The 26,888-nt window shown below is 40.6% G+C and overlaps 1 protein-coding gene across 3 annotated transcripts in view; it reads left to right on the top strand.

Annotated features, from left to right (window-relative positions):
• The window catches only part of LOC126248570 (protein ST7 homolog), a 163,763-nt gene that overhangs the window by 74,559 nt on the left and 62,316 nt on the right, over positions 1-26,888 (top strand). For all 3 annotated transcript variants that reach the window (XR_007545509.1, XM_049949672.1, XM_049949673.1), the window contains exons 3-7: positions 7,915-8,077; positions 8,484-8,654; positions 9,620-9,853; positions 12,833-12,930; positions 17,866-18,056. Coding sequence is in view for 2 of the 3 variants with exons in the window: in XM_049949672.1 (XP_049805629.1) it covers positions 7,915-8,077; positions 8,484-8,654; positions 9,620-9,853; positions 12,833-12,930; positions 17,866-18,056 (857 nt within the window). In the remaining variant the exon portion in view is untranslated. The remainder of the gene's footprint in view (positions 1-7,914; positions 8,078-8,483; positions 8,655-9,619; positions 9,854-12,832; positions 12,931-17,865; positions 18,057-26,888) is intronic.

The following is a 26,888-nucleotide window of genomic DNA, read 5'->3' as shown; positions in this document are numbered from 1 at the left end:
CCTTAATCTTCTTGGTGGGTCTAATGATTTTTTCGATCCCATACTTGGTCGGAACTTTCCCGATACGGTCAGTGACTTTAGTAATGAATGGTAGGAAAACTTTTCCAGTAGGTGACCATTGTTGCTCTGGATTTCTGGCTTTTCTTCGTCTTTGGTGGAGGGCTTGACCAATTTCCTTGCTGGTATATCTATTTTTCATGAGGGCCGACCGTAAGTGATTTAGTTCATCTTGTAAGTAAGCCGGCTCACAGATTTTGTTAGCTCTGTCCACCATGGTTTTCATGACACCTCTTTTTTGCCTAGGATGATGGTTTGATTCTTTGTGAAGGTATCGGTCCATGTGAGTGTTCTTTCTATACACCTTGTGACCCAGCGTCCCATCCACCCGTTTAATTACCGACACAATTAAGAAGTTGAGTTGACCGTTGCTCTCTTTCTCCATCGTAAACTGTATCTTCGGGTTAATACTGTTCAGATGCACCAAGAAGACATTCAGCTCTTCTTCACCATGAGTCCACACTACAAATGTGTCATCAACATAGCGGTACCATTTAGCTGGCTTTTTACTGGCAGTCCGCAGCGCTCGCTGTTCGAAGATCTCCATAAATAAATTGGCAACAGCTGGGCAGAGAGGGCTTCCCATCGCCACCCCGTCGATCTGTTCGTAAAACTCGTTGTTATACGGGAAATAAGTTGTCGTCAGGCAGTGTTTAAATAAAGCCACTATGTCAGTCGGAAAGATATCTGCTATATATGAAATAGCTTCGTTTACAGGAACCATGGTCAATAATGACACTACATCGAAGCTCACAAGAATATCACTTGGGCTGATGTTAATCTCCCTCAGTTTTTCAATAAAATGCGTCGAGTTTTTAATGTAACTGTCCGTTCTGCCAATGTATGGTTGCAGCAAGCAGGCGAGATATCTGGCCACCTCTTGGGTTGGCAATCCTGTGGTACTCACAATCGGTCTCAACGGGACCTGTGGTTTATGTACCTTTGGGAGTCCATATAGTCTGGGTGGATAAGCTTCCATTTTGCAGAGTTGTTTTTTATCATCCGAAGGAAGAGAAGATGTTTTACCAGTTGACGAATGGTGGTGCCCTCTATGCACTCTATAAATGCGAGAGTACGTGGAGCCTCAATGGCAGTAGCCGGACGACCTCAGAAGATGTCTCCCGCAGATGGAGACGAAACGTTAGGTGGAAATTTTATACATTGACCACGGCCTCTCAGCCTGGAAGTTTCAACTGAAGACAACACCGGCCGTGAAAGCCTTCATTGTATGAGTAAACCTTCTGTCGACAGCAGAATAACGCCATCCTAAACAGAGAAATTATGGTGCAATGCATGAAAATTCTTAAGGGATCCAGTGACTGCTCTGGTGGTCAGTCAGACCACCTATGTTGGACTGTGCCTATGTCCAGCAGGAGTACCACATCCTCCATCACAGCAAAAGCAATATGGGAACTGGGGATGGGGAAGTATGCAGTTGGAAACAAAGCTGTTTCTCCTCATCAAGTGAGGGGTCAGGACCCATGGAGAGACCCAGGACACAGCATCTGCGTTCACATGTCACAATGTGGGATGAAAAAAAATTTCATGATTTTATTGGGACAAGAACAGAGTGCAACACTGATGATGATGAGCTGATTTGCCCAATAAGGATGCTGATGAGCTACACAGAGAAACCAAGGGCTTATGATCAGTAATTAAATGAAATTTTGCACCATACGGGAACATATGAATTTTTTTAAGGCATCATTGTATAACACATGGGAATAATGTTTCTGAGGCACTTTGAGTGTTTTTGATGCAAAGGCAATAGGCTATGTGGAGCCATCTGAATGGCAACAGGCCAGGATTGCCCCCACCCTGTACTGGGACATGTATGTAGCCAGGACCAGATGCTCGCTGGGTTGAAATGATGCAAGACACAGCACAGAGTGAAGACTATCCTTATGCTGCAGACCAAACAAAAGGAGTGCTTCCCCAAAGCAACAGATGCAAGAGTGATTGTAGCATCTCTGGGAATAAACTTGTGATAGTATGCCACTTTGCCAAGGAATGCCTGAAGTACTTCTAAATTACACACATGGGGCAAAGCGTTAATGGTGGTGACTTGTTTCCATGGTGCACATGCCCTGCCATGAATTTTCATGACCCAAATAAACAATGGTTAGCTGGAAAAAGTGAGATGTAGTGAGATTACATTTGAGGAACATGACCCGTATAACAGTAAACAAAGAACTCAGAGGGACAACTGTTGTAATGTGTTCTAAAAAATGTTGAAACATGCCAGATGCACTAGCTACCCAAAATGTTAACTATTGATAGAGACGAAAGGATATGTTAACCATGAACAACTGTTTTGATGACATGTCCAACAGAATCTGAAGATTGGCGTCGACTGAATTGATTTTCGGAAAGAATTGACCCCCAGCCAACTTTGTGAGCAGCTCCTCCAGGTGAGGCAGAGGTAAGTGTCTGTGACTACCTGTGCGTTAACAGTGACTGTGAAGTCACAGTTGAGCTAAATCTGGCTACACAACTCCCTTACAATCACTAGGAGCATAGCCCATTCTCTTGAACAAATCGGTTTAATAACTTCCAGTAATGTTAAACGTTCCAGCTCCATCTTAACCTTGTTGTATAAAGCTACTAGCACTGGCTGCACCAGTAAAAAGTGATGGTGGGAGGATAGTTTGAGGGTGATGTGTGCTGTGAAATTGTTTACACAACCTAACCCTGAGGCTAACAGATGGAAAACTCAGCACACCAGGAATGCAATTTGTGATAAGGCACTCAGTCCAAAATCAAATGCACCACTTCTGCAAAAGAAGAAATCAAAGTAGCAAACAAAATTTCAGTCTTGCTTCATTAACCACTAAGTTTATAATGAAACAGACAATTGGCTTGTAAACTATGTTGGTGAAAAACTGGCTGAGAATAGGAGTCTGCTGTTATAGTTTACCAAATGCCACTCAAAGCCACTGTTGAGGACTGTAGCCTGGCATACATCTGCAAGTTGAGTAGGGACATGGTGTCACCCATGTCGACTTGTAGGATTAAAGGCTTATCCATCACCCAAACTTCTATGAGAAGTTTGTTCTGGCCAGCAGACAAAAACATGAGGATGAAATAGTATGAATATCAATGTCCATTGATTCCCGCAGTGACTCCTGGAGGCATAGAGATCAGCATACCACTGCTGTGCGGACCCCAATTTTCTTTGTAGCAGGTCCACTGTTTGGGGCAGGCCGTGTGCTCGACCTGTATGAAATGAGAGTGGGCATGAAGGAAGGGGCATTTGCTGTTCCTGCTACTGACGATGTGTTCGTCCGTGTCTTTGTGGTTGACTTGTTTGTACTGTAGATACCTCCTCTTCCCCGAGCATGCTAGGCTACATGTGTCAGGGCTGCATTACATCTGCAGTGGCAAAATTACTTCAAGCCTCCAATTTGTGGCCCCTGGCGTGAGAGACCTTGGAAGACTGCTGTATTCAAAACCTCTTCTAATGCAGGGTCCTCAAACTGAAGGGCACATTGACACACCTCCTTTATCTGGGGTTGGATGAATGATTGCATCTCTGACCACTGCGTCCACAGAAGACTCCTGACAATGAAGCCGCAATGAACTGACACTTATGACTGAGACCATGAAGCTCAGCTGCCCAAGTTCAATGACATTGCTGCAGCTGTTTGTGAAATTGGTAGAATTTGCCACATGCGGCAACCACATGGTATACTTATGGTGACAGGAGGACAGCAAACTAAACATATTGTCAAAATAAAGTGAGTGGTTTTTGCAGTAAATGATACAAATATGAAATTCTTGCAAAGCTGCTTCTTGTAAGCATCCCACTTGCCCATGGAGCCATCATAGGGAAGGAATGGTGGCAGGTGAACAACCAGTGGCTGGGGCTGGGTCAACGTAGTCAACAATCATTCAACGTGGCTGTACTTGCCTATTGTTTTTGCAGAACTGAGCAGAGTAAAGCCTCCATGGAAGGGCTGAACAACAGGAAAATATCAAAATCCAAAACACGCAAAATTATGCCCGTGACATCACCACTTATGTTCTAACAAGGAACTCCATAAAAGAGACACAGTTTATTGGATCACAATGTGATATCAACAAGAACACAGTGAAAGTAGTTTACACATCTTGAACACATTTAGGAACTGAGGGCCTGCAGGTGTGCACATGCCCCTCTCTTTATGTAAGTTGTACATTGGTGGCAGTAGAAACATTCTGTAGTCTGTTGCAAATGTCAGTTTCCTAAACTTTCTCAGTAGTGTTTTTCAGGAGGAATGTCTTCTTCCCAGCAGGGATTACTATTTGAGTACACAGAACATTTGTGTAATACTTGATGGTGATAAAAACTACTGCTAACAAAATCTTGTCAGTACTCTTTTGAATTGCTTTGATGTCTTCCTTTAAGGCCAAGTTCTCATTTAAATGAGTAAAAAATAGGCTAAGTTAAGAATTTTTGATACAATGAAAATACATACAAAGGATATGTTTGGGAATTGTGATTGATCATACTTTGAACTTCATTTTAGATTTTCAACACAAAGAAAACAACAAAATGGCACCCATAATTATGGTTTGATCAACGGCCTGTTAGTTTGAAGTATGCAGAATGCGGGCTGTGTAGCCCCTCGGGAATTAACTGCAATAAAAATGGATAACATCAATCAAGACTTTGAGCTCAATTTTTGAGGATTTGTTTCACTCTTTATGGCTCTACAAAAAAAGAGTATAAAAATAGTATCAAATAATATATCAATAAATTTCAAACATTATAGGTGTAAGCTCCCAAGAAAAGTGTTAACTTTTTGGGGGTTAAATGTAGAAGTTAATAGGTTGAACCATTTTTATTTTATGCTGCACACAGTTTTGAAAAATCATTTTGTGAGAAAAACTTGTTTAAATTTTAAGGAAACTTTTATTGTATTATTAGTTCAATCTGCATAAAAACGACATGATTATATGTATTTTTGATATCAGTGAACAGAAATCTGAAGTTAGATTTTCAAAATTCAAAATGGCTAATCCAATATGGCAGATTAAAAATTATGTTTTGACGACTTTTGAACAAAAATTGAGAAAAAAAGTTATTCCATTACTTATGTTTAGCCTGCAGTTCCAGGGACTATGTATCAACCCTTCCTCTAACTTGAATTGTTCCTGGAGAGCAATTCCCTCATCGTTATTGACGAGCAAAGCCCATCTAGCTGAGCTTGATATGCTGCTTTAGGCAGCCTGCACACATTGTTCATCAACTTTTTTGGTGAATATGTTTGGATGCATACTGCAGTGTAAAACAATTTGTGAATGTGCGTCATGGCATGATAAGTTTTCTACCTGAGCCGGGTATTTCCAGGTGAGAGCGTCCCAGGGTGGCTGTGATGCTGCTTCAAAACTTTTGCAACACATGGTTTTAAAAACCTTTTCATACCAACATTTCAAGAAATGCAATAAAATAAAAATTGAACTTTGGCCAATTTGAACGAGAACTTGGCCGTAATCCTAGTCGAATGGGATGCAGAATTGCTCCGAAACATTCTTCTTCCATATATGACCTATAATTTCCTAGAATTTTCCCAATGAACAGAAGTTGACCATTCGCCTTCCCAACAACTGACCTCGTGTTCTTGGCTGTGCAATGTTATGCCCAGATATTTGATTGATGTGACTGTCAAGCACCGCACCACTAATACTGTATTCACAGAACTGTTTCTCCTATTCATCTGCATGAACTTACTTATAGCACGATGCCACTCATCAGACCAAATGTATATTCTATGTGAGTCATCCTGTATCATCCTGCAGTTGATCAATGGCTACAGAATAGTCACAAGTTGGTATATACATAAATGATCTGACAGATCACCCTATCCTTCAGATACTTTATGTATGTAGAGAAGAAGAGTTGTGCTATCACACCTCTCTGGGACACTCATGATATCCTTGTCTCTGGTGAAGACTTGCCTTCAAGGACAAGGTGTTCTGTTACTTAAGAAGTCTATGAGCCACTCACATATCTGGGAACCTATTTTGTATGATCCATTCTTCATTAACAGTTTGCAGTGGGCTCTTTGTCAAATGCTTTCTGGAAATATAGAAATAGGGAATCTGCCTATTGTCCTTTAACCATATTTTGCACTATATTGTGTGAGATAAGAGCAGGCTGAGTTTCGCATGAGTGATGCTTTCAAAAACTTTGCTGATCTATGGACAGAAGTTTTTCTGCCTCAAAGAAATTTATTATAATCTAACTTAAAATATATTCACTAATTCTGCAGCAGTTTGACGTTAAGGATATTGGTCTGTAATTTTGTTGTTCGATTCTTTTACCCTTCTTATATACAGGAGTCACCCTCACTTTCGTTTTCTAAGTGCCAGCTATATCTGTTTCTGCATCCTTCATGTGGGAGTTCGTGTGTCTGTCAAATGATGGTATGTCTATATGATACTCCTGCATGAATGATTTTTTTTTTTTTTTTTTAACGGGAAATTTAGAAGATCAGTTTTCCTTTTGCTGCCTTCTATACGTACATCATCCTCGTCAATAAGTGACTGAATGCAAGCCTTCAAGCTCCGACTATGCCAGTGATCCTCACTATAAACTCCGCTGCAGGACCTAACAGAAGTGGAATAGTAATAGACTGTAGGCAACTAGTCTTGGAGTATACAATCTCTTTATATTCATAACTCGCACCCCTGGCAGCTGTGATGGGGGCATAACCCATATCTTGAACTAATTTCTTTTCTTTCCTCTTCCCGGCTCTTAGTTCGATTTGTTCCATTTTATGTTTAGATTAGATCTTTTAGGTCAAGCAGAAATAGCCTGAACATACCACTAGTGGAACTGTTTGCGTCATTTCATTCTACTTGCAGCACAAATGTATATATGAGCTGTGACTGAATGCCATAATTGTGTATAATTTTATTGTTGTAACTTTGATACTGATTGCGTCATTAATGTAATGTGTGAACTGCCATTGTATCTAGATGGTAGACCGTAGTTCTTGCAACAAATAAATAAATAATTAAATAAAGAAAGAACTTATAATCGAACATGACATTTGTAAGTTAAAAAATAGTGATAAGTTTTCACTCATTACAAAGTTTCAAAAACATGATTGACAAAAATTGAAATGTAAACTCAATTAGAAGTTTTAACTTACAAGAGAGATTATGCTTTAAGATTTGTTTAGTGCAAAAGTAGAACCAAAATGTATTGTAGGTAACTAGTTACAGATTTGATTTGGGTGTTTAACAATCAAAACTAAACAGTTATCTTTCACAGTGTTACTAAAAATGGTTGTTTTTGTCACAAAGGTATGTGTCTGATGTCCATAGAAATCAGCAAGCAATTTTTAAATGAATGATAACTGTTAATCAATAAGCATATACTGTGAAGGACTAAATTACTATTCGCAATTAAAAAAAAATGCACAAATACTTGCTGTTGTTGCACCTAAGTCTCTTGGAAGTGGCAATATGCTGCTTGTATGTGTATCTGATGTGTAAACTGAGATGTAAACTGTTTGTTGTACCGTTTTGCAACAAGGTTTATAAATTTTAATTGGCAATTTTCTATGCCATTTAAAAGATTTTTTTTCAAACACAAGCTGCAGAAGTTGCAGTTGTGCTTGAACATTTCCAAAAGTGATAAACAGTGATTGTTAGCAATAATTTATACATGTGTTCTACCTGACAGTAAGCAAAATAAAATGATATTTAATGTTAATCAGATTGTATCAAGTAAGTGCATAGACTCTCACCACTATTACCGCCCCCTTCCATCCCCATAATTAATCTTATTTCTTGAAAGAATTTAGTGGTACTTGAATCTTTTTTCATTAGAGGACTTAAGTGATATTATTTGCATCTATCTTGCAGATTTTTGAATGGTGGTACTTCCGCAAATATGGAACATCATTTATAGAACAGGTATCACTGAATCACATCAGCCCATGGATTGGAGGTAATGACAGTTGTGGAGATATCGCAAACATACCAAATAATGAAAATACCATTGTCAATAATCAGCAGACTGTTCCAGGTGAGATACTGTCACCAGGAATACGTAATGGATAGACCTATGCATATACCGTATTTTGTATACTCCCACATCTAAACTGAGAGCATCTTCATCCTCAGATAATTCCGTTATGTTATTGTAAAGGGGCACACTGCATTTTTAATTACTAACTAAGACTGTTTGGATTTAATTTTCAGTGTGATATGCTTGCACATACACACATATCATGGATTTTAAGGTGATGCTTTAATGCAGAATGGAAGGAGTTCTTTGCCAGATCTTTTTATATTCCGTTTTGTGTCACCCTTATGACAGTTGTTGAATATGGAACACTCATTTATTGAAGAGGTTTACTGCATCTTTTATCATTCATTTTAAGCTTTTTTCCCAATCCAAGTTAATGAAAAATTTTAAAATTCATTTACAGATTGCAAAGTATGGAGAAATCCAATGAACCTTTTTCGTGGTGCAGAGTATCAGAGGTATTTTTGGGCCACTAACAAGGAACCTCTGACTTATTATGATATGAATTTGTCCGCCCAAGATCATCAGACGTTTTTCACTTGTGAAGGTGATTGTGGGAAGCCTGAGTATGAAAGTAAGTCCATAACTAAGCTCATAGATTATGTAACACTACATTAGTAGTGTTGTAATGTATAATTTAAAATGACAGCATTGGAAAAGATGAGAGTGAGAATCTGAAAAGGGAGGACATCATAGTCTAGCTTTCAGAATCATGTTCGATACCATGTAAGAGTGGAGATGTTCTTCTGTCTCCTTTTCTCAAGATGGGTTTGTCCAAATGACCATGTTGTCTACCTGACTTCATCATTGTAATATATTTTTCTATCTTCAAGTTGTTCAAAAGATAATTGAATACACCTTCATGGATGATCACATTCTTAGACTGCTTTACAGTCATTTTTTAGTGACCCAGTGGAAATATGTCTCCAATCGTGTGACCTTTCAATACAATTATTCCTCACAGAGCTACATTAAGTGACACAATTACAAGAAAGAATACCTATAGTTTTTTTTCCATTATTTTTCTCTCTGTACCAGAAAATAGGACTTGTAATGTTAATTAGAACTGAAATTGTATCAATTGTATCTTATGAAAGATACTGTCTTTTGTTAAGAGTCCTCATAAAATATCAGTCTCTCTCTCTCTCTCTCTCTCTCTCTCTCTCTCTCTCTCTCTCTCTCTCTGTGTGTGTGTGTGTGTGTGTGTGTGTGTGTGTGTGTGTGTGTGGAGGGGGGGGGGGGAAGGCTGGGAGGAGATGCGAGCATGTGTGCATGAGGGGTCTTTAACTGTTGCTGTTTCTTTCATCTGCCAATCTTAACAAGATATTTATGTTATTGAATATGAGATTACAGAAAAATATTTATATTAATTTTTATGTTATTGAAAATGATTTCAGGTTAACGTTTAGCACACAATCTATATTATGGAATCTTTCATAATCTGCTGTGCTTCATCTTGGGCTGCTGTTGATTTTGTGAATGTAATTTCTACTTGTTTAAAAATGTCAATTTTGTGGCACACTTATTGCTTTGTGACAGTAATGGAAACGGCGTGGCGGGAACGTAATCCAATTGCTAGAATCAAAGCTGCCCATGAAGCTCTTGAGAAAAACAATGAGTGCACACCTGCATTTATACTTCTGGCAGAAGAAGATGCTACAACAATCAGTGAGGCAGAAAGAACATTTAAACAAGCATTAAAAATAGCTGAAGCAAATTACAAGAAGTCACAGCAGTTGCAAAACCAGAGTTCTGTTGCAGAAGCAGTACATCGTAAGTGAACTTTTTATCTTGAGGTGAAACTGAAAATATGTTATTTCAATGCTATGCTTTAATCCTTGAAAGTTAATACTCTGATGATCAGTAGAATTAACGTATCTCCTTGGTCAAGTGTGCCATCCCTCTTCCCCAACCCATGACCCCTCTTTCCCCCTCAGTGACGATGGGGGTTTGTGTAGCATAAACTCCATAAAATATAAGAAGCAATACACTTTATATGGTTGAGATCAAGTTGGTAACAATAAGTTCATGTAGTATAGGACTAGCTAGCAACATCATCAAAAAAAAAAACAAAAACGTAAGGTCATTATAAACGTACAAGATCAGTCCATAGTGAATACCAAACTAGTGAAACTGTACAACAAGCTGTTGAGCATTGTGTCCAATGATATGCTATGAAAGCTCTGAGATAACAGTTAAGTGGCTGTATATGAAGCCACATGTGTTTTTAAGCAGAGAACTCTGCTAGACACGATATTGATTCTGTAACATTGTGGTAAATCTAAATCAGTATAAGAATAGTGTGGTAATGCATTGTCTTGCTGGCTCTTCATGGGGCCACTGTAAGCTGACAAACTGATACCATGATTGTGCTTAACAGCTTAATATCAGTGTTTGACAGTGACAGTCACTTTTGGAACCTATAGTGAGAGTATGGTATAGCTCTTCACATATTACACGTCACATGTTGTTACACTGCAGCCTATCTGCTGCTAAAATTCCAGCTAACTGAACTCCAGCAAAGTATACATAAGTAAAATGAAGGTGAGTCATCAACAACATGATATGAATAAATAGGAAACTGACTGGAAAAAATGGAGAAGTTGGACTGAAATACGGATGTTAGATTATTGCTCTTCTTTTACACTGCTTGCTTTTGTCATGTCAGTCATGTGTAGCGCATTAGATGGACTTGTTATTACATACTGACAGTATTATTTTTCTGGTAGGGCTATGAGTGATTAACATTTCCTGTTATGTCACTGTCCTCTATTTACATTTGCTACAGTTGCCTTTTTCGTACCCTCTCAAGAAAGCTAGATTTTAATGAAACTGTAGAAAGTAAGTCTCTGTTCCTGTTTATCTTGCCTTGATTCCTCATTTGAAAGACTATTTCCATCTGTCAGATGAGTTATGTTTATGATATTTCTTCAAGTGATTATTAATCTGGCAAATGCTTATTCTACCTTACATTAATGTGGATGCTAGTCACTTAACATTTCCCTGTAGTGACATACTAATAACATATGGTGGTGTTAAAAATATAGGATCTTTTGATTAATCATGCACTTCACATGTGCTTATGACAGGTCAGCAGCCTTGTACAAAATACTGGTAATCTGCACCTCATCCAGCAGTTTATAACCATTTACCACATAATACACATAACAGTATAATACACATAAGCGGTATCACCCCAGAGATCTCTCAGAGCTACCAGCATTATCTTATAACTCATTTCTATACATTGTGAATGATAACTGTCCTCTTATATTTATCTGAAGCACATCATTGCTGGAAAGTAAGAAACAAGCCATCAATCTGAGAGACTTTCTCTGTCTCCTTGTGGATTTTGTGAGTATATAGGGTAACCTAAATTCTGGTTTGAGGAAGCTAATGATTCCAACAGTCTACTCTGAGGTGACAAAAGTCATATATCTGAATATAATGTCGGATCTCCTTTTGCCAGGCATAGCACAGCAACTCGATGTGGTATGGATTCAACAAGTTGGTGGAAGTCTCCTGCACAAATATTGAGCCGTGCTGCCTTTATCGCCATCCATAATTGTGAAAGTGTTGCCGGTGCAGGACTTTATGCATGAACTGACCTCTCAATTATGTTCCATAAATGTTTGATGGGATTCATGTCAGACAATCTGGTGGCCAAATCATTCAGTCGAATTTCCAGGATGTTCATCAAAGAAACTATGAACAATTGTGGTCTGATGACATGGTGCATTTTCATGGGAACACGAAGTCCATGAATGGCTGCTATTGGTCTCCAAGTAGCTGAACATAACCATTTCCAGTCACTCGTTCAGTTGGACCAGAGGATCCGTTCCATTCCACCACCAATTGCACAGTGCCTTGTTGAGAATGTGGGTCCATGGCTTGTTGGGTCTGCGCCCCACTTAAACCCTACCATCTGCTATTACCAACTGAAATTGGAGTAATCTGACCAGGCCATGGGTTTCCAGTCATCTAGGGTCCAACTGTCATGGTAATGAGCACATTGTACATGTCACATTGACCTCTGTGGTCATTTCATGCAGTGTTACTTGTCTGTTAGGACTGACAACTCTACACAAGTGCTGCTGCTCTCGGTCATTGTGAAGGTTGTCAGCCACTGCATTGTCTGTGGTGAGAGATAATGCCTGAAATTTGGCATTCTTGGCACACTCCTGACACTGTGGATCTCAGAATATTGGATTCCCTAATGATTTCCGAAATGGAGTGTCCCATGCGTCTATCTCCAACTGCCATTCTGCATTCAGAGTCCGTTAATTTCAGTTGTACAGCCATAATCAAGTTGGGAACATTTTCACATGAACCGCTTGAGCGTAAAAGACAGCTCCGCCAACACACTGCCTTTTCATATCTTGTGTATGCGATACTACTGCCATCTTTATATGTGCATATTGCTTTGTCATGACTTTTGTGGGGTCTCATGGTCTCTGTAACTCATAGATGTTTCATAATTCTACAAGAAGTTGCATGAGTCATATAAGACTGTTGTTTTTGTGAACTACTTTGAATATTGCATACCTCCTTGCAGTAACAATAACAGGAAATGCTCAATTCCTTCAGCATTCTACCAACAAACAGCTGGTAGAAATCCACCAGTTATGACATGTGAAGCTAATATCTATGCCCTTGCGTCAAATGACCTGGCTATTAGAAAATGATTGCACTTACTTTTAGGCTCTCAATTAACTGCAAAAATTGATATAGTTGTCATTTGTCATTTCACAGGTAGAGATACAAATGTTTTGCTTTATATAAAGAGGCGCCTAGCAATGTGTGCAAGAAAATTGGGAAGGGTCAAGGAGGCAGTAAAATTGTTTAGAGATGTAAGTATGTTTTTTCTTAATGCATATGCATAGTGTATTTGCCCCAGTGTATAAGTAGGTTTTGCACAATTATTTTTATACACATTTATCATGTTTTCACTTGTGTGACTTGCATTTAGTAATTATTCTTTTCTAGTGGTTTTTCTTCTTTTTCCCTTCTGTTGCTGTAGAGTATTTTACATTCTACATCTTACTCACACTATTGTTCATGCCTCTGCATAAATTAATTACTGCTGGATATTAACAGCTTAAAGAATTATTTTTTTCTTTGCAAGCACCGCCTTTCTTTTTTTTTGTCATTTGTTTTTGTATGTGAAACTTCTTCACTCTCTCTCTGTGTGCTGCAACATGTACTATTTGCTACTCTCCTTTTACTACATATTGTAATTCTGTTTACCTGTTATGTAAGCCTATTGTGTAATTCCCTTTTGGTAATTCATTCAATTCTCTCTCTCATTAAGCTTTTTTCATTGTGTATGGTTCCTTGTGGGTCTTTTACTGTACTATTATTTTCCTTTTTCTTCTTATCCAAACATTATGCTATTAAATATTCCCATCATAATTTTCTCTCTTATTGATATTGTGTATGGCTGTTTCTTTTTGCTTGCTTAAAATTATATAGTTACTAATTTACTTCTTATTTTCAGTGGAAACTTGTGGTGATGCCTCAATGTGCCACATTCCTCTCTGTTTCCATTTACATTTGTAACAAGTTAAAACATTGTTCCCATTGGAACAGTTAAGACTGGTCTATTTCAGGCATTGCTTGCATGTGGAACATCATTGAGAATCATTTGTGTTAATGTCTAAATCTCTTAAGGAAGTAATTATTTAATTGTTGCCATTTGCCATTTTATGGTGGCCATTCTGCACATATGTACAATTCGTCTAATTAAATAATAAAGGCATGATAGGGATCCATTAGACTGTGTAGTGTGTGTGGGATATTACTTTAGTACTGAATGCAAGGACCAAGGAATGCCTTCTGAGGAATGGTTCTTCATTGTTCCTTCAGATCAATCTTGTTCTCACTATAAAAGAGTGAAATGGGATTATCTTGTACCATGCCTGATGCAAATATTATTATTTTTTTCTTTTCCGATCTCCTTTATTATTAAATAAAATAACAAAAGTCCTGTTCAAGCTATGTTTTGTTAAACCACATTTTTTACAGTATAATTTACCCATTGTTTATGACAGTAATAGAAATAGTTTATGTAGAATCATATTATTTGAAGAAATTTTCTAAATTTACAACACCTATGATCTATGTTCACTTCAAAATTCAAACCCACTGAAAGATATTTGTTCTTCAATTTATATACCTTATAAAGCCCTCTTTCTCCACTTTTCAACCAACATTTTACTTCCTTCAAAAACTGTGTATTTAAAAAAATGATAACTATTCAAAGTTATCAGTTCCAGAAGCTCTCAATCGTAAACTGCAATCCTGTCAAAATTCTACCATTAGTGTAGTAGCTCTTATTCCTTAGATTCCAAAAATGTGTGATTTTCGTGAAATAACATGTTAGTTAGCAAAATATGCCAATTAGAAAATCTAATTTCAATGAAAATTTGTGGTGGGCTTTGAAAATCCAAGTGTCCAGAGAAACTTCCATGTCATAAAATAGTACCTATAATTGTGTCAGTTCTATTTATACAGAATGAGATTCTCACTCTGCAGCGGAGTGTGCGCTGATATGAAACTTCCTGGCAGATTAAAACTGTGTGCACCGACTGAGATTCGAACTCGGGACCTTTGCCTTTCGCGGGCAAGTGCTCTACCTTGCCCGCGAAAGGCAAAGGTCCCGAGTTCGAGTCTCGGTCGGTGCACACAGTTTTAATCTGCCAGGAAGTTTCTATTTATACAGCTTATAGTTAATCAAGATAACATCACTACCTAATTTATTTGTTTATGTTTTTCTTTTTCTGTCTTTTATGTTAATATCTAAACGTAACAGTCTTTTATGTTACCATTTTGTAGTTTATGTACTACACGCATCTTTGTATAGGCATCACACACAAAGCCACATTCAGACTGCGGTAGTTAGTCAACATGTTAACTTATAAGTAAGTCTGTTTAAACAGGATGCTACTTGTTAACATTTGCTAGGCTAATAATAGCCTCTGAAGCTTAGTGACCTGTGATGTTACACTGAAATTATTAATGCCAAGCAATTTGATCATCTAAAGTGCTTCTCTTCTCTTTCCTAGCCTTTATTCCCTGTGATTATCTAAAATGGTTATGAACAATAAATATGAAAAAAGCAAAGGGTAGTATCATCTGGCTTGTATGCAATCATTTTATAAGGTGTGATAAAAAAGTTTCCATTCAAAGGCTGTACAGTTCAGAATTGGTATGCCAATCAGGCAAAATCACTGTGAGCGTTGAGGCAATCATCCCACCGACGCACCAGGTTGAAGATACCTATTTGGTAAAACACTGTGTCCTACTGTGTGAAGTAGTCCATAACTGCCTGATGCACATCCTCATCTGACAGGGATTTTTGTCTCTTCAAGGCCTTTTCTAAGGGACCAAAGACATGATAATCACTTTAGGAGATATCACGACTATAGGGTGGGTGCTCAAGTGTCTCCCACTTGAGTTGGCATAGCTTCTGCATTATGACATTCACAATATGGGGACATGCATAGTTATGAAGCAGCCATACCCCTTGTCACACCATTCCACAATGTTGGTTTTCAACAGACATGTTGCGCCATACACATTCTTCATTCTCCGATATATGTCTACCAGTGTTTGTCCTTCAGCAGCCAAGAAAAGAATAACAGCATGTTGATCCTGTTTGGACGCATTTGATACTAATGTCATACAGTTGATGTTTCCCCATTTACATATAAGAAAGACACAAATGCCATACACTATTCCCTTGCCTACATATCGGTGCTTATCTACCCACATTGGAGTTGTGCTACATTGCATATATGCTGCAGCAACACCCTCAAATGAAAATTTTTTGATCATCCCTTATATAATGCTTCAAATTTCCTAATACTCATGAAGAAGATATAAAGCAAAAGAAGAAATTTGATGTGATTTAAGAGAGGAATCAAACAGGTCATTAAGTTACACTGCCCCTGCCATTTTGTTCTTTTTCTGGTGGTCACTAGTTTCTTATGCCAGTCCCAGTTTTCCTTATTCCTGTCTCAGTGTCCTTCATTTTTGAGTGGTCAGTCATTACTTGTCCCACCACTGTTCTACGTTCAGTACTAGGTTGTAATTCCTTTTGTTAATTGAATACTCTCGTTCTTGTTCACTTTTAAACTGTTCTCAAAAACTCAACTTCTTTGCCTACATGATAACTTTTATAGTTATATTTTCAAATTAAAATAAGAAGTCCCGATTCACTGGAATTTGTTTCTCAACTTAATATTTCATGTTTTTTGGAAGTAAAGTGTTCATAATTTCACTTTAGCTTTCACAAATAAAGTTTATTAATGCCAGTGTTTATGTTTGTACAATTATGTTCTATGAATTGTTAAAAAATAAAATTTTAAAATTAAATTAAATGAATTTATCAGAACAGTACCATTTTCACTTCTCAGCTTCTGAGGCAAAGTCTGTCCCTTGAAGATACTAAAGAGCAGTCGGACTATGTGGAGTCCTTCCTAATATAAGGTTTTTCAATCAGGCCAGAAACTTTTGTAGTTTTAATTTCAAAAATTTCTGAGCCCATTTGAGTCTGACATAGATACAAAATTTATCCAAATATTTCAATTTTAAAAATGACAACTTTATTACAGTAAGCAAAGTTCTGACATTATGTAAATAATTTAGGAGTAAAGGAGACCACTCACTGAATAGCAGAAGCCTTGAGACATCGACAGGCACAGTAAAAAGAATGGCAGCTTTGCTAGCTTTCAGGAAAAAAAGAATGACAACTCTGCTAGCTTTTACAGAGCAGTTGCGGGATCAGCACATGGTGAAACTAACAAAACCTGGTTGTTTATAGAATATGAGCATAACCAGTTTGGAGGGAGGTGGAGAAGGGGAGGGGTGCTAGAGAAAAATGTTCATAAACCGGACTCGCATCATACCCTGCCTCATCTCACAGAGAAGCATATCAATTCATTATCAGTTTGAAGTAATGCTAAACATGTAATAGATACTGATTGGTGGCAGCATAATCATTTGTTGTGAAATTTCAAAATTATTTTGCTGTTCACAAAGAAACTAAGAAGAGTCATCACGAACAGACGCCACGTTCCCTCCCCTGCTCCCCTTCCAGATTTGCGGTTGTTTCCTGATGCTATGGTGTACAGGCAGGTATCGAAGATGAGTGACTGTAGAATGATACAAGATGTCTTGGACAAAATTTCTAGTTGATTTGATGTGTGGCAGCTCGCTCGGAATATTGAAAAATTTAAGTTAATGCGGGTGAGTAGGAAAAACAAACCTCTAATGTTTGGGTGCAGCATTAGTAGTCTCCACCTTGACATAGTCATGTCATTTAAGTATCTGGGCATAACAATGCATAGGAGTATGAAATGGAATGATCATGTGAGGATTGTGGTAGGTAACGCGAATGGTTGACTTCAGTTTACTGGGAGAATTTTAGGAAACTGAGTCATCTGTAAAAGGGACCCCACACAGGACGCTATTATGACCTATCTTGAGTACTGCTTGAGTGTTTGGGATCCGCATAAGGTTGGATTAAAGGAAGACATCGAAGCAGTTCATAGATGGGCTGCCAGATTTGTTAGTGGTAGGTTTGAATAACATATAAGTGTAATGGAAATGCTTCAGGAATTGAAATGAGAATCCCTGAAGAGAAGACAATGTTCTTTCCGAAGAACACTATTGAGTTATGGTAACTTGGACATAATTCAGCATTGTTGTTCATGAGATGTAATTATCATATATTGTATACATGTTACTAACTACTCTGATATGACTCTTCCTTTTTTTTTCAGCTATCAAAAGAGGTTCCACCAATTATGAATGTTCTCAATGTTCATGAGAATCTCATTGAAGCCTTACTAGAAATGCAGGCCTATGCTGATGCACAGGCTGTCTTAGCAAAATATGATGATGTTACATTACCCAAGTCTGCTACGATATGCTATACAGCAGCTCTTCTAAAAGCAAGAGTAGTGGCTGACAAGTAAGTGTAGAGAGAGAGAGAGAGAGAGTGTGTGTGTGTGTGTGTGTGTGTGTGTGTGTGTGTTTAATTTTTATTTATTTATTTGTTTTTTATGAGCACTCAATGGTGAAGTTATCAGCAAAGTGAAAATAGAAACATAACACTATATTCTCTTCCCCACACTACACATTCTATAAAATATTAATAGGTCTGCTAAATTCTTTCTTGAAAATATTCTTTAGTGTTTAATATGGATTATTAAAACCTTGATCCCCAAATCAAACTCCCATTCTTTTTCCAGTGAAGAATGCTTTACTAAAAAAATAATGATAAAATCAATAATATTATTAACTGTAATGATTATAATTGCTGTATGCACTTTTTAAATGACAGTTTAATAGCTGGGGATACTGTATTGATTAGGCTTGTCAAAGTAACTAAACGGTATGTATTTGGCACAGTCAAGTCATCTACCCATTATGTATTTGTTACTCATTACTTTTCTTACTAATCACATGTGACCACAGACATGCTGTACTGTGGTTCCCAAAATATTTTATACACCGGGCAACCGCAGCTGTTGAAAGGTATGATATTATGAAGAACTCTGATCACAGCTGGTAAAATTGTTGTTTATTAAAACATGACTGGTTTCGCAGCTTTAAGCCTTATCATCAGGTGAACCTATGTGGTAAAAGGTAAAGTACAGTGTCACCACTTTTTGTGGATATTAAAATTAGTAAAAGAATGCCTAAAATATACTCACAGTACTAAAAGATCATAGGCATACCCATTGCCGCTAGTCAAAATGTACTATTCAGAGAGTATCGTCAGTACTATGGTGAGTGAAAGATAAAGTAGTAGTGCCCCATTCTTTAAAATTTGCCTGCATCTAAAAAGAAAAAAGAAAATATTTTATAGTGAGCAGACAATAATTTTTTTTTTATAAAAAACGAGGGCGGATTGGTGACAAAGAATTGTCACTGCTAACATGATTAGTCATGGCACACAAAAATTACAATGTGGAAAGAATCAGGTGGCAGTGTCTTACCAATATGCCAGCAGGGCAGCTCAGTGCAGTCAAGGCAATAGCAGCCTCCATGAATGACAAAGCTGGCTGGCGGAATGGAAGCAAGCTTGTAAAGGTAGTGACCCAGCACTCCTAGTCATAAGTATACGACACCACACTGTCCACATGAATAGCTTCCATTCTGCCAGCAAGCTAGTCTTTGTCGTTCGTGCAGGTCACTTATGCCCTGCCCTCCACTTAGCTGCCGTGCTGTCATACTGATAAGACACTGCCACCTGATTGTTTCCACATTGTAATTTGTGTGTGCCATGACTAATCTTGTTAGCTCTTTATCACCAATTCGGCCTCTTTTTTAAAAAGAATTTATCATCCATTCACTATAAAATATTTTCTTTTTTCTTTTTAGAGGCAGGCAAATTTTAAAGACTGGGGAACTTCTTATTTATCTTTCGCTATCTTTAGTATTGATGATAATCTCTGAATAGTACATTTTAACTAGGAATGATGGGCATGCCTATGATCTTTTAGCATTGTGAGAATATTTTAGACATTCCTTTACTAATTTTAATATCCACAAAAAGTGCTGACACTGTACTTTGCTTTTTACCATGTAGGTTCGCCTGATGATGCGGCTTAAAGCTGCGAAACTGGTTATGTGTTAATAATCAACAATTTTACCAGCTGTGAGCAGAGTTTGTCCTAACATCATGTACTATGATTGGCTGATGGAGAGTATTCGGCATGTGCACCATATTTGATTTCGTAATACTGAAGTTAACATTTTTGTTTGATAATGTTGTATTAAAACGTGCATGCAATGAAAAAAATACTGTTTATTGCCATTGCTGCGTAGAGGGATTCTTCAAAAATGCATTGTTTTGGCATAGTTTGTTAAAATAAGATGGTGGAATGTAAAACATTCCATTGTGGTACCTTATGAATTATACCAAGGTTAGAGTTGAATTTTACGATGTAAGATACATGTCGCTCAGTTTTGTAATGGTTCATTGGGTACATCCCAAACAACAAATATGAAGGTCCAGGGTTCCATCACCAGTCATTCTTAAGATTTTTCTTTTCTGTTACTGATTTTATTCCTCCCAATGTTTTGTTAATGTGAAAAATGCCAGGTTACCTTGTGATTCCGAATCTGCACTAAATTGTCCCTTTGTAATTGGATAGGAAAGCCAGTTTATATTTTGTTAGGACAGCCTTATCCTTTTTTGTAGTGTCCATTAGAGTTAAATTTATCAGTATGATTATTACTATTTTGCTAAACTCTCAAGCTGTGAACCTGAATATATACTCGTATGCTGTTAGTTAAGGAGCGATGGGAACATAGCAATTGGTCACAATCCCACTGGTTTTCAGCTACAAACTTTAGTAGTGTATAGACAAAAGTAAACTGTTAGTTTCCTTCTGTTTATACACCAGTAAAGTCATATGGTGATGTGTACTGCTGCAAGTTTGTTGGAGGATAACTCACTGGAATGCACTGAAGATGGCTATTTGTAGCTGAAATCTAGTTATGCAAGATTGATAAAAAACCAATGGGATTGCAACTGATTGATGTCTTCTTACTTGTCCTATTAATTACTGTTAGTGGTGGTTATCTGATCATGTACTCATCAGTTGCAGTATCACAAGTAAAACTATGTTGCTCTGCCATCTGTTGTGATAGGCAACACTACTTTGTCATCTAGATGTAATGATATCTTTATTGATGCACTGTGAAGTTCTTTGTTGGAAAGTTAGGGAGTTGGAAGGATTTGGGAACTACAAGCTGTCTTTACAGAAAGAAAAAAAAGGAAGCATAAAGCAGTGCGTGAATATGTCTAGAAGGGCACTAAAAGTTACAGCACACAAGGCTTTCATTGTTTCTCAAGCAATTGAAAAGGCAAAGGATGATGTACATACAAATTTCAAGCTTCGTATTGTAACAGTATTGCAGGAAAATCACTGGAAGAGACTGTAATAATGGCCTAGTAGTAAAATTTTGTCAAATGTAATGAATAATTACTGTGCTAGAATGATTTAAATAAAATGATTCATTTCTGTACCTGCTGGCCATTTAAACTACAGCCAGTAGGCTAGGTGCGAGCATGGAATTTACTGACACGAAGAGTTGATACATGGGATAAGAATATGCTGAACTGTACCTTCATCTTGCTAATTTACTTTGTAGTACCTTCCAATAATGATATTTCGAAGATTATTGGCTTTCAAATATTGGATTGCTCTCAAATCAGTGACAGCAAGTTAGTTTAAAAATACATAGAAAAACTGTCACAACACTACTGAAAATGAAAATTTGAATGATGATTTCATCCTCGTGCGTAAAATATTCTGGAGGTAAAACAGTCCCCCATTTGGATATCCGGGGAGGGACTACTACGGAGAATGTCATCATCAAGAGAAACAAAACGAGCATTCTGAGGGTCATGCCATGGAATGTAAGATCCCTTAATTGAGCAGGCAGATTAGAAAATTTGAAAAGGGAAATGGGTAGGTAGAAGTTAGATATAGTGGGAATTAGCAAAGTCCAGTGGCAGGAGGTACAGAGCTTGTGGTCAAGTGAGTACAGGGTTATAATACAAAATAAAATAAGGGTAATGCAGAACTAGGTCTCCTAATAAGTAAGAAAATAGGAATACAGTAAGCTACTATGAACAGCATAGTGACTGCATTGGCTTTGCCAAGATAGACACAAAGCCAACACCAACCAGAGTAGTACAACTTTATATGAGAGCTAGCTCCACAGATGATGAAGAGATTGAAGAAATATATGATGAGATAAAAGAAATTATTCAGACACTTAAAGAAGATGAAAATTTAATTATAATGCTGGACTCGAATTCTATAGTATAAAAAGGGAGAGAAGGAAAAATAGTAGATGAATATGGATTGGGGGAAAAGAATGGAAGAGGAAGGTGCTTGGTAAAATTTTGTGCAGAGCCTAATTCAATCATCACAAACACTTGGTTTAAAAATAATGACAGGAGGTTGCATACATAGAAGAGACCTGAAGACATCGAAAGTTTTCAGATTGATTATATAATGGTAATACAGAAGTTTTGGATTAGATTTTAAACTTTAAGACATTTTCAGGGGCAGATGTGGTCTCTGACCATAATTCATTGGTTATTGTAGTAACACTGTTCACGTTTACGTCGCACTTCACTTAGCGTAGACCGGGACTGTGTCCTAGGCATGCCCGATGTTAACTGACTGGGCACGGCCCGTGCTGCCGGAGTTGTTGTTGTCATGCCGGCAGAGGTCGCGTCCGAATTCTATCGTGCCCTCTGGTGGACGGGACTCTACTTGCGGCAACTACCGTCCGTGACGCGCCGTGCCAATGTGTGCCTCCCGCGATCTTTCTGGTGGCTACTACACTCCTCCTCCTTCGGGGCGTGAAGCCACTGTGATCCACTGCGTCGGAAGGTGGAGCGTCGGGCAGGAGCGATGACCTCCACATCCATTGGATGGCCGGAGTCGAGGGGACCTGCCAACCCTCAAGCCGGAACCTTCGAATATGGCTGGAAGTGGACCCACATGAAGAGGCCCCCGTCGTCCCACAACCGGAGCCCGGGACAGAACGGGCGACAAGCTGTCGAACTCCGGATCCTGTTCCACCCCGGGAGGGGCAAGACCCAGTGGCGGGGACGAAGGGGAAGGGACGACCACAGGTGAACCAACCTCCTGCGAAACCGGGCCGGCTAGGGGGGCCGGCTCTTGCTGGGGCATCTCGAATGATGGCGATGCCGGTGCAGGAGCTAATGGAGGCTGCCAAGGCTGAGAACCATCGCAGTGCGGCAGAGTCACAGTGGGGAGTGGAGGTAACGTCCCCTGTGAAACCAATACAGGTGCCAGCAATGGGGAAGCCGGTGTCCGAGAGGTCGGAGGGTGGGTGCCCGAACATGGACGGAGCTGATTTTGGTGACGACGTACCACCCGGTCCCCTGCCTGCAAGGTATAGAGCCGGCGGCCATTTCGGCACAGGACCACCGCCGGTATCCAACGTGGATTGCGACCAAACCCACGGGCCCAGACCGACATACCCAGTGGAAAGCCAGGTACTTCGTTTTGTGAAGACTGGCGAGGACCAGGCCGGAGGAGGTGCAGCAGAGTCCTAGGTTGACGCCCATGGAGGATGTCTGCGGGGCTGCGTTCTCCCATTGGTGTGGTCCGGTATGCCGTCAAGAAAAACGTCAATGCTTCCTCTGCAGGAAATTCGTGCATATACTTTTTCATCTGCATCTTAAATGTGCGCACCATGCGCTCGGCTTCCCCATTTGATTGTGGATGGAAGGGGGGAGAGCAAATGTGCCGAATACCGAAGCGCCTACAAAAATCCTGGAATGTCTGCGAAATAAACTGCGGTCCATTGTCCGAGACCAGGGTGATTGGCAGACCTTCCACAGAAAAGATTTTTGCTAGTGCCTGGATTGCAACTTCTGAAGTGGTTGAGGAGCAGCGAACCACATATGGGAATCGGGAATAAGCATCAATGACAATGAGCCAAAAGCCATTGAGAAACGGGCCCGCAAAATCGATGTGAACACGTTCCCATGCCTGGGTTGCCGGCGGCCATGAAGAGAACGCTGCCCTGGGAGATGCTTGTTGGCTCGCACACTGGGAACATGCGGCCACCAAGTGCTCAATTTCTCTGTCAATACCGGGCCAGTACACATATCTGCGAGCCAAGGTTTTAGTACGGGAAACACCCCAGTGCCCCACATGTAATAACGTGAGGACCTCCCTTCGTAAACTTGCAGGAACAATCACGCGAGGAGCTGTATCATCGGTAGCCAGAAGGAGAACTCCTTCCCAGACTGAGAGGCGGTCTCGTAGAAGAAAATAATTACGAAGAGGGTCCGAGGCCCGGCCCGGAGGGCGGGATGACCACCCCTGCTGACTGAGGCGAACTACTTGCCGGAGAACCGGGTCAGCCGCCGTTTCCCTGGCGACTCGAGAACTAGTGATCGGGAAGCCATCCACCGCTTGGCGGAACGCCACATCCAAATGAAAACACATAATCTCCTCTCGATCGAACGTAGGATCCGGGCCCACCGGAAGACGGGAAAGAGCGTCAGCGTTGACATGCTGTCCTGTAGGGCGAAAATGAAAGTCATAATGGTACTTAGAGAGGAACAAGTCCCAGCGCTGTAGTCTGTGGGCCGCCCTATCTAGAATCTGAGAGGCGGGGCCAAATAACGATATTAACGGCTTATGGTCAGTGATTAACTGAAACTTCGTGCCATACAAAAAACGGTGAAACTTGGTAACAGCGTATACAATGGCCAAAGCCTCTTTTTCCACCTGGGAGTAATGGGCCTGCGCGGGACTAAGCGTTTTCAACGCAAACGCCAGTGGTTGCTCGGAACCATCTGCGTTGCGATGGGCCAGGACCGCCCCCACCCCATACTGCGAAGCATCTGTAGCCAGGACCAACGGCTTATGGGGATCAAAAGTAGCCAAACAAGGGGCTGACGTGAGGAGGCCCTTCAACGAGGTGAACGCTCGCTCACATGCAGGCGACCAATCAAAAGGAACACCCTTGTGCAGAAGGCAGTACAGGGGGTGGGCTATAGTGGAAGCCCTGGGAATGAACCGGTGGTAATAGGCTATCTTGCCTAAAAAAGCTTGTAACTCTCTCAGCGAAGTGGGCCGAGGAAGGTTGACGATACCTTGGACCAAACTTCCTAGTGGCTGGATGCCGTGCCGAGATATGGTGTAGCCCACATACTCAATGGACGGTTGGAAGAAGGTTGACTTATGCTGGTTGCAACGCAAGCCCACAGACCTGAATTTGAGAAAGAGGGTGTGAAGGTTGTGCAAGTGGTCCTTCATGCTGCGGCCTGTGACAATTATGTCATCCAGGTAATTAATACAATGAGGGATCGTCGACGTGACATGCTCAAGATAACGCTGGAATATCGCTGGGGCACTGGATATTCCAAAAGCCATCCGCTGGTATTGGTAAAGGCCAAACGGGGTGTTGACGACCGCCAGCCATTTGGAGTCCTCATCAAGTGGTATCTGATGATAAGCCTCCGACAGATAGATTTTCGAAAAATAGTGGCCTCCCGCCACGGCGGAGAACAATTCATCAGCACGAGGCAAAGGATGGGTGTCCACCACCAATTGGGAATTAATGGTGGCCTTGAAATCGCCACAAAGACTTAATTTTCCCGAGGGCTTCTTGACAATAACGAGGGGCGAAGCCCACTCACTGGAAGAAATGGGAAGAACGACCCCTAGGGCTGTCAGCCGGTCTAGCTCTTCCTTTACCTGAGGGCGGAGAGCCAAGGGGATCTGCCTCGCGCGTAGAAAACGCGGGCGAGCCGACGCCTTCAATGTTAAGTGAGCTTCAAAATCTGAAACACGCCCCAGGCCCTCCTCAAAAATATCTGGAAAGTCTGAGATCAAAGATTCCAATGAGTGATAGGGAACGTCTTCGGAGATCAACTGTATGGTGTCAGCGATAGAAAAACCGAAAGCTTGAAAGGCATCCAGGCCAAAAAGGTTAGCGGAGCTCGCATCACTGACAACAATAAAAGTAATAGACAGAGTGACTGATTTGTAAGTCACGTCGGTAGTGAATTGACCCAGTAGGGGAATGAACTGTTTACCATAACCGCGTAGACGCCGGTAAACTGGCACCAACGGGGGCGATCCAAGGTCGGAATAAGTTTGAGCATTCAACAACGAAACTGCTGCGCCCGTATCTACTTGCAGTTGTAACCGGCGCGACCGAACAGACACCTCGATAAAGAGTTTGCGTGCCGATGCGTCGGGAGCCTGGCCCGATGAAACTTTCTGAATGTCAACGTCCATGTCCTCTGTACTTGCTTCCTTCGATGCTTTTGAGGCTGAGTGGCAAACTTTAGCAATGTGACCTTTTTTATTACATTTGCGACAAACGGCCCAACGCTGGGGGCACTCTGACCGATCGTGATGTATATAGCACGACGCACAGGACGGCAACCGGGGCCGGCGGCTGGAATTCTGTTTACGCGCCGTGCGGGAGCGGCCGTAACAGCCAGATTGTACCGCTCGCACGTCGTCCACCCCGGACACAGTGGACGCGGCCGTGCCGCCCTGAACGTCCGCGACGTCGCACCACGCTTCCAGCTGTTGACCTGAGGCGTGAGAGACTTCATACGATTGAGCAATGGACAGGACTTCCTCGAGGGAAGGGTCTTCTAACTGCAGGGCCCGTTGCCGGACCTCCCTATCAGGGGCCAAACGAACAATGACGTCACGTACCATAACGTGGGCATACGACTCTCGCGACTGCTCCGTGACAAAATGACACTTGCAACTAAGACCGTGCAGGGTAGCGGCCCACGCCCGGTAAGACTGATGGGGCTGTTTCTTGCATTGATAGAACTCGACCCTAGCCGCCACAACATGCGTGCGGCGGCGATAATATGAAGACAGCAACGAACACAATGCGTCAAAAGACAAGGACGAGGGTTCCTGCAACAGCGCTAGCTGCCGCAAAACTTGATACAGCGAGGGAGATATCCAAGACAAGAAGAGATCACGACATACCTCCGCATCGGCAACATGAAACGCCTGGAAATGCTGCCGAAGGTGATGTTCATATGCGTCCCAATCCTCCGCCGTCTCGTCATACGGGGGAAAGGGAGGAGGGAACTGTGCCGGAGCAGACGGCGTGGAGAGCAACGCCGGAAGCACTTGTTTCATGGTGGCCATGAGTTCCGTCTGCTGCGCAACCAAAACTCGCACCAAATCCTCCATGCCGTGGAGAAACTGCGAAACCGGAACAACGACGCAACACGCGAAAGAACGACCCT

The sequence above is a fragment of the Schistocerca nitens genome, chromosome 3 (genome assembly GCF_023898315.1).
Source record: "Schistocerca nitens isolate TAMUIC-IGC-003100 chromosome 3, iqSchNite1.1, whole genome shotgun sequence".
Classification (NCBI taxonomy): domain Eukaryota; kingdom Metazoa; phylum Arthropoda; class Insecta; order Orthoptera; family Acrididae; genus Schistocerca; species Schistocerca nitens.
This window is presented reverse-complemented; position numbering and strand designations above follow the sequence as displayed.